Source organism: Primulina huaijiensis, chromosome 12 (assembly GCF_012295235.1).
Source record: "Primulina huaijiensis isolate GDHJ02 chromosome 12, ASM1229523v2, whole genome shotgun sequence".
In the NCBI taxonomy this organism is placed as follows: Eukaryota; Viridiplantae; Streptophyta; class Magnoliopsida; order Lamiales; family Gesneriaceae; genus Primulina; species Primulina huaijiensis.
The window spans coordinates 4504877-4514556 of record NC_133317.1 but is presented as its reverse complement, the minus strand read 5'-3'; the positions used below and the strand labels follow the sequence as shown (position 1 = coordinate 4514556).

The following is a 9680-nucleotide window of genomic DNA, read 5'->3' as shown; positions in this document are numbered from 1 at the left end:
CTTGATCAAGAACGTCAGAACTCAAGGCTGATTGCATCCATAATATTATGATAACTATCTGGTAAGATCTCCACATGATCTCTTAGGTTTAACTGATACTATATGCAAAAACCTTAAGTTATGATTAGCATATAATACGGTTTTTTCAACTCATATATAACGATCGAATCTACAATCATTGCTATATCGAGAGTTGCAAATGAATTCGATAACGATGTGATATATTTTTGAGTAATAATAGTGACATGATATGTGTAACAGGGGAAGTTTTTTTCCAAAATGCACATGTTTTACTCAGACCAGAGATTTCTTGCACTGTAAACTCATTAGATCACATGAGATATTTTCGACCATAGCTGGGCAATGGATCCCCGACTACAATGCATAGACTTTTATGTATTTCGAAACTACACCTAACCTCGCCACCTGATGACACTCAATGGAGTCTGTAAATGGATCAAACTACGTGCTAGTACGTAAAGCTTCCAAGTTGTCCCGAGTCAAAAGAATAATAGTGTACAATCATAACCGTTGGCTATTCCACTCGTGAAGTGAAAATCATTTGGAAAGTTCGAGGGAGGGTTGTTCAGTGTATCATCAAATGATCACCTATCTGTATGATTAAACATCTATATGTCCTTACCAATGAAAGATGAAGTTTACATCACAGATACTAGCTAGTCTCAAACTAATGCGACCTTTATCTTTATTTTAGGCAGATGAATCGATTAGGAACCAGTTTAGAATATACAATATATTTTTTAATGAGTTTCATTATCTTAATTTGGGAGACATATCTTATGGTATCTATTGTATATTCAAAGACTTTATCTATACAACTTGCATTAGTATACATATAAAGTAAATGTAATAATTAGATGAAATCATAAATCATTATTAAAATAAAATATTGTTTTTACATAAAAGTCAAGAAAAAAGTCCAAGCCACAAGTTGACTCGCTGGATATCTACTCTAACAACTCTCGTATGTATATATATATTTGCAGGTTTGTCGAGTCCAACAATCCAAAACATAGCGATATAGTCCATACCCTATAAAAACTATGAACCAAAGTTTACAATAATGATATCATCTGTTGTAATAACTTCTCTATTAAGTTCTTAATTTATTTCAGACACCACTGATGTGCGACAGGACTTCTCTGCGTCCTCAAAATTATTATTTTTTTTTATTTCACTCAGAATATAAAAACCTCAGGTCCCTTTTTTTTGTTTTAAATCACGAAATTCCTTAAAGCAAAACGGAAAGGAAAATTGTTTTAAAAAAAAGTGTCAAATTCTTTCTTTTTTGATATCATTTGGGGTCTACGGTGAATGCAAACTGTGTGGATAGCATGTATGTGCTTCAACCATCTATAAATAGCCCTTATGTAGTGCATACAAGACTATAGATCAATAAATCCATAAGCACACATAAAAAATAATAATGCCTAGAGATAGAGATCCTCTGGTCGTAGGAAGAGTCATAGGCGACGTGCTGGATCCATTCACAAGATCACTAGGACTTAGAGTTACTCATGGCAATAGAGAAGTGAACAATGGGAGTGAGTTCAGGCCTTCCCAAGTGCTCAACCAGCCGAGGGTCGAGATCGGAGGGGAAGATATGCGTACCTTCTTTACTCTTGTACGTGATTTATTTATGTTATGATGATATTCGAAAATCTTATTTTCTTGGTCTCTGTATATTCATGTATATATATCTCTTTACAACCAATTAGTATATACATATATATAGATATATACAATGGTTTTATTATATATTGATATCCTTATGATCATATATATAGAGCACCGGCAAATCGAAGAATTTGAAAGAAAAACTGCGCAAAAAAATTAAAAACAAATCTCAGGACCTCTCCCTAGCTCATTCATTTGACGTGATCATGGGAATGAATATATTTATATATGTTGTTGTATTTGCATGCAAACAGGTGATGGTGGACCCTGATGCTCCAAGCCCTAGCGATCCAAATCTCAGGGAATACTTGCACTGGTGAGACATATATATGTATGTATATATATAATATTAATTGCTGGCTAGCTGGGTTTTCATCTACTGTTGAAAAACCCCATGACTGATCGAACAGGAAAACTGAAAACTTTTTTTTATAAAAAAAAAAATTTGATAAATTTGAGGTTCCTTCTTTATTATTATTTGAATATAAAATCAGAAAGCGTATAGCAAATAGCTGGTTATTGCCCACCATGTTTTCTTGGGAACTCACGCACACTCTCACACACACACACACACGCACGCACACACACACACATATATATATATATATGCATGCATGCATCTAATCGTGGGCTGTCTTGCAGTCATCAAGATATATGAATTGATATATATTTTTTGTTACTTATAAGTATAATTTTTTAAAAATATATATATAAAACAACTCACGTACGTAGGAGATCTAACATATGATGAAATATATATGTTTTTTTTTATATTTCAATAATTAATTAATGTTTTTTTTTTTATATTTCAATAATTAATTAATGTTTTTTTTTATATTTCAATAATTAATTAGAATTTTAAGATGGATTCCATTACCCTTTTACTTGACTGATTTGACTTGCATGCACGCGCCTTTCAAAATCCTCTGCGCACAGACAAAAGTACCTTGGCAACACAAAGTCTTTTTAGTAGGTGACGGGTCTCTTTTGGGTGGGGCATCCACATTAATTACAATATATATTTATAAAAAACATACGTATTTTTTTGATGAATTAAATTTTCTTATGATTCAACTCGTATGCCCCATTAATCTCCATAATATATCATTATGATCCAGGTTGGTCACTGATATTCCAGCAACTACGGGAGCTACCTTCGGTGAGTTGTCTAATCATTGAATTTATTTTTATATATACATACTTTTTTTTTATAAATGAAGTCATGCTCGAGACCAAAATATGTCGGCATCGATTTTGTTCAATAAATAAAATTCGAAAACAATAAATATCATATGACAATATAAATCAAATCATTCTACTCCATAAATAATTTGTCTTTACAACTCAAATTCCAAATATGAATCAAAATAGGTGGAATCGTCTTAAAAATAAATAAGTAAGTCGAAACAAAATCATATCCAAAGATCTTGAAATTTCGTCCATCACCAATTCCAAAATATGTCTTGATCGTCGTTCTTGATTTGTTCCTCGTTCTTATCTGAAAGGAATTGTAAGAAGTAAGATTTTGAGGAAATACTAAGCAAGCAGAGGATTATTGATGCACAATATATACTAGTGCATAATTTTTGAATATCGGGAATATCAAGACAAAACATATCACAACAAATTACAAACGTATAATACTGATATTTCATCTTATTTTATATTGTTTTATGATCAGTCTCTAATTTTTAATCCTCTAAATAGCGAGTCAACAATTTTATACACATCATGTATGGGCCATATAACAGTTTTATTATCACCGTGTAGGGGTCATATAACGGTTTTATACCCAACGTATAAGGATCATACATTTTTCAAGAATTTTTTTCCATATCAAACTTGAATCATAACAGTGTTTGAAATTCTTTTTTATACAAAGAAGCATGAACGATCGGATATTTCAAAACACTTACTTAGATTTTTATTTTAAAAAACAAACATAATCCCACTTATATATCATTATTCAAAAACGTGAAGAGCCAAAAGGGGTGATTCATAAAAGTTTGCTCATCTTAAACCTCGAAATCTTGTGTTTTTTGAAAGAAATTTCCAAGTGTTTTGTCTAAGCTCCTCTAGCCTTTTTCGAAAATATGAGGGAAGGACGTGGTGTAAATTTTGGATGAAAAGAGGTTGAGGCTAACGAGATAGACATGACATCTTCATCTTAAAATTTCAAAAATCACGATAGATTCCAATGCAAAGATTTGAATTTTTCGGTTGCAGATAGATGACGATCATGATCTGCTTATAAGCAATCGAATCATGATTATTGAATTATTGTATGATTTAAAAGATATAAATTGCATCGTTACCACCAGCTATAAATTTTGGTAAAAATGTAAACGCTCGGTCTTACCATTGATATAAGAGCTAATGTCACGAGTTAGATTTTTATTAATTGCAAGAAGTGCAATTATTGAGAGAGATATTATTGGATGCAATAATTATCCTCACTTTGTAGAATAATCGAAATGTGGTTTTTGAACTGCTGTATGATTTAAAATATTTGTGTTGCACCGTTAACAACACCTAGCTATAACTTTTGGTAAAACAGAAAAAACTCGATTATACGTCTTTTTCTTAAAATATATATATACATCTTGATGTATGTACATTAAATTTTGAAAAGCATGCATCTATCTAGTTTAAGTTTCAAATTATTGGGCACGATCCAATACAAACTCCAAAATTTATTCAATATATACAATTTAATTGGAGTATTTAAAATAATGAGTTTTAAAATTTGCGAGCTTTACAAATGGTCCACTAATTTTATGTGACAACGGCTTTACTACTATTCCACTACAAAGAAACACAGATTGTGTGGAGCACAATCACCTTGAGGCATACATGACATCCTTGTCTTTCTTTTACATCATTTGTTACAATCCAATAAGATTATATGCTTTGCATGTGCATAAAATATCCATGTTATGATCAAGAATTATGTAAATTGGAATACAATTTTCCACTAACTTTTGTAGGAACAAGAACTTATATTTTAACAAAATCAAACCTTTTTTAGTTGAAATATATTTAATTTTTATGTAATTATTAATATATTTTTTTCTTATATTAATTTCGATCCAAGTAAATTATTTGATTTCCGCTTCTTTGAATTTGATAAGTGGAAGCACTGTCTCCTGCAATTATACTTTTTGTCGAATTCCAACTTTTTTTTGTCGATCCTAATGCGTTCAAGGACCCTACAAGCCTCGCCCTAACGTGTCGATCTCACGATTCATCCTACAAAATATTTATTTTTTTGTGGGATTAAAGCAATTATATTATGATTGTGAAATCATGTATACTAATACGTATATGCAGGCCAAGAGATAGTGTGCTACGAGAGCCCGCGGCCGTCGATGGGGATCCACAGGTTCGTGTTCGTGCTCTTCCGGCAGCTGGGAAGGCAGACGGTGTATGCTCCGGGGTGGCGCCAGAACTTCAACACGAGGGATTTCGCGGAGCTCTACAACCTTGGCTCCCCAGTGGCTGCTGTCTATTATAACTGTCAGAGGGAGAGTGGCACTGGTGGAAGAAGGAGATGAATATTTACATATAATATTTCAACTGATTATAGGCTTATACTATATATGTGTGCTGCATGATCGTAAGTTTTCAAGTCGTCTACTGCTGTAATTGATCTATAGGCTTGAAACAATATAATTTATACGGGAATAAATAAACAATAATTAAAAAGGAAACAAGCTTGGTTAATTATAACTCATCGCGTTCTATGTGTGATTATATGTCCCAGCGATGGCGTCACCCCATTAAAAACTTTATATATAAAGAGGCGACGGACCGGTCATATGATATGGCTCACAAGAAAAGAGAATTCTTGTGTGATCACTTGAGACGAGCCCGTGTGTTTGATGCCATTTCTCGTACAGTTTGCTCATAGCATGGCTTGTTCTCTTTGCTTCGATCGTACAAAGAACCGTACGTTGCATGCCGTAATTTAGAAATAGTAAGAGGAAAAAGAAACAGGGATCGAGCTGCTCTAGCCCTTTTGAGGAGCCAACTTTACTGCGTCGGGCTCGGCTGAGAGGTGGTTTGCGTCCAAGGTGGGCTGAGATAATCACTTCTACTAGGGAATTAAAGCTCCGCTTCCCCACCTTGCTACGTACTCAGCTGCTGTTTGTATCCTCCCATCTCGACGGGGAGGTTGGTTAATCAATTTTTATGAGTTTAGGCTATCAAACATGTGAAGAAATTACCTTATATATATTATTGCGCTTAGATCGATGGATATAATTATTACCATTGAAATTGATTAACTTGATGAAAAAACATGAGATTACTTTAATTTTATTCATGAAATCAAGGGCTAGCTCTCGAGATCTTAGCAGCTATGGCAAGGCAGCTAGCATTCCGATATAAGTCGAACAAAGTGATAGGATTGTCGGAGCTGAGTCTAGCTTGGGTATTACTGAACACAAGAAATTGACCACTGTAAACAAGAAGCATCAAACTGTATGATAGCATCATCCTAGCAACTGATCATCAAAGATATATACAGTACTGTACACAGATGAGGGTTTTTGTGAGATTTGATGAGAGTCAATTAATGTAATTCCCATAAAATTTACGAAAACCACTAGAATAAGTCAAGTGTAAACGTAGGATCATTAATCATAGTTTGAGAACTGAGTTTAACACTGAGTCTTATGTATTACTAAAGGAGCAAAGAGTTCTATATATANTATATATTTATATTTTTGGAAGTGAGTTATACATAGTAAGATACAGTTGAGTGCAAATTAATGATAAAATGTTAGTTGATTATACTGGTTTTTTCAGCCAACAACATTTAGCTCAAGTTCTATAAAAGTATTCTTTTGTGAGACGGTCTCACGAATCTTTATCTGTGAGACGGGTCAACCCTACCGATATTCACAATAAAAAGTAATACTCTTAGCATAAAAAATAATACTTTTTCATGGATGACCCAAATAAAAGATCCGTCTCACAAAATACGACCTGTGAGACCGTCTCACACAATTTTTTACCTTAGACATCTCCAATATAATGGTAAAAACCCATCTCATTCCGTCACGTTAATGAAACATAAGAAAACATTCATTTGACATCCGCAGTCGAAAAACGTCAAAACTTTTTATTGCCGACAATTTAAATATCCCAACTACTATTTAATGAACTTCACTATCAATTCACATTATCAATTTATACATATACATAATTTATGTATGATGTATATTTAACAAGCATTACTTATATTTCGTAAAATGAATAAATATAATTTACATTTATTGAAAATTATAATTTTTTTTTTAAAAATATGTGAAAATCTATAAATTTAAAAATAAGGAATTGAATACAAAGTGTGGATAATTATTACAAATAATGCATAATATTAAATATGAGCATCTCCTTAAATTAATATTGTTGAACTATAGGATGAAATTAAGTACAACAAACGAAGGCAATTAATGTGTTGGAGTGACTTGGTGATCTTGTGAATTTAAAAAAAATATAGGATGAATGAGAAAAATGAAATATTTCATGTTTATTTGTAGACAAAAAAATCATCTAAATACCCTCCAACCCCAAAAACCAAAAAACCCCTATCCCCAATATGGTCCAAGCTAGGGGTGTTCATTCTTACCTAACCAAATTTCGGTGCGACAAAAATCCGAACCGAAAACCAAACCGAATTGAACCGTTCGGTTCGGTTAAAAACCGAAATATTTTTTATTTTTCGGTTAAGCTAAATTATTATTATTTTGAATTTTTTTATTTATAGTAATTTTTTTGCTTTTTTGAGGTTAGCTCACGACTCATCCAAGTTTTTTTTTTTGGAAGTATTTGAAAGAAAAAAAAAGTATTTTCAAATTTCAAATCAATGAATTAAATTTGTAAATTCAAGTAATTAAGTTTACTTATCTATTTTAAATACATAAAATAATGTTACAATATTTATTATACTAGAATGACTTAATTAAATAAATTTAAAAGTGCTTAAATTATTAATCAAGTGAATGTCCGAATGGATTTTTTATTGTACTTAATTAAAAATATATGTACGGTTGTATGCTTACTACCACAAATTGTAAACAAATTTGTACTACATGAACATAAAAATTATAATGAATCGTATTAATATTGGAAAACGACAATGACATGCATATTTTAATTTTTTAAATTCTGTAGCAGTTATTTCAAAATTTATGATATTACATCCTTTATATATATACATATATTTGTATATGTATATGTGTGTGTGTGTATTGCATTTTTATTTTTTAATTTTGTCACTTTTTTATATTGGTCATTAATATTGTCAAATTTCATTTTAATCATGTATCTTTTGATTTTTGAAAATGCTAATAATTTTTCGTTTGTAATGTTTATGTAACATTATACACGTCAACGGCACATCAATACATTGATGCCACATAAGTGCCACATTGGGAAAAAACAATTAAATTGTCCAACAAAAATGGAGTGAAACTGAAATTTTAGGACCAAAATCGTAAAGAGATAAATGTCATATCAGCACTCCCGATGAAACAATAACTAAAATTACCAAAAATAAAAAAATGTAATCAAAACTAAAATTTGATAACATAAAAAACCCAAATCGTAAAGTTGCAAAATTAAGATAAAAATTTCATTTACATTTAAACCAAATGCTGATTAAAGGGCTGGCTACTTTTCAACCTTGGGTATCTTATATCAAATTGATTTTCAATCGCTTGTTCCCAAAGCATAATCAAAATCTTTTATTAACATAATTACAATGTTATTTTAATGTCTGCCACGCACTAGGAGTAAAATATGCATCTACTTAATATTAGAACTATTTTTATTTTCAAAGTTGTCAGGTTTGGGCATACATACCTCAATGTTAAAAAATAAAATAGAAAAAAAATAACATAAATACATCAGAATTTCCCAAAAACATTTTTTTAAATAAAAAAGAAATGAAAAAAGATAACTGGACAAAGTTCCATCATGTGGTGTTGGCCATCCCCGACTCATTTTTTGCAGGATTTGTATAATTTAAGATCTATATTTTCTATCTTGAAAGAACTTTTGAGTTCTCAGCACATATTTAAATTTTATAAAATGGCTTAAATTATATGAGAAATTTTTACATTCGATTTATCTTTTTGCAATTTTGGTCATAAGATTGAATTTCAATCTCAATCAATTATTTTTGGGGTGCAATTTTAGTTTTTTTTATGTGGTGTGATCAAATATATATGGAACCTTGTGGGGACAGACGCCCCTCAAATTTTAAGACGAAGGGGGTGTGGGAGGTGAGGTGTGGGGGAGATTATTAGATGAATGGGGGGTTAGGATGATACGATTTGATGTTTTTTTTACTACATCTTTGGTATAGACCATATGTCTCATAAAGAAAATCTTTAAACTAGTAAAAAATGTTTTAATTGGAAGATCTGAACTCTTAACTATTGGTCAAATACTCATCTACTCTACTAATTTGAAGATCCCCTTGGAAGCATTCGATACTTTACTTTCAACTCAGAGAATTTACTTCTTCAGTCGTTTAGAGATGTAGAGGTTGATGTCTCCAACCAAATTTTCACCTAACCCTAGTTCTATGACACCATTTTCCATTTTCATCCTCACGATCCCAAATCCTAGATTTCAATTTCTCTCATGTTGTGTTTGGACTGACGAATTTTAAATCCATAGATTTCAAATGTTTTTGTTGTTGTTTAGAGAAGATCATAAACTTCAAATGCACTTATTACTTATTTATATAGTATATTATGTTAAATATGATTGATTTCAAGTTCTTATAATAATAGTAACATTTTTATTTCATTCTTCTATGTATATTAATGTGTAAATGAGTAAGATGTACATTTAAGATTCGATATGCTATTTTATTTTAAATAAATAAAATTATAATCGAAATTCATAAATTTCAAATGCACGCATCTCCCCAAATACACCATCTCATAAATTTTTTTTTTTTTTTT

The 9680-nt window shown here is 31.2% G+C and overlaps 1 protein-coding gene across 1 annotated transcript; it reads left to right on the top strand.

Moving 5' to 3' along the window:
* Nucleotides 1-1395: 1395 nt before the first annotated feature.
* Nucleotides 1396-5396, top strand: LOC140989517 (protein VERNALIZATION 3-like). Its single transcript, XM_073458727.1, has 4 exons — nt 1396-1645; nt 1953-2014; nt 2817-2857; nt 5029-5396. The coding sequence occupies exons 1-4, from the start codon at nt 1448-1450 to the stop codon at nt 5250-5252; spliced, it is 525 nt and encodes a 174-aa protein (XP_073314828.1). The 5' UTR covers nt 1396-1447; the 3' UTR covers nt 5253-5396.
* Nucleotides 5397-9680: the final 4284 nt, after the last annotated feature.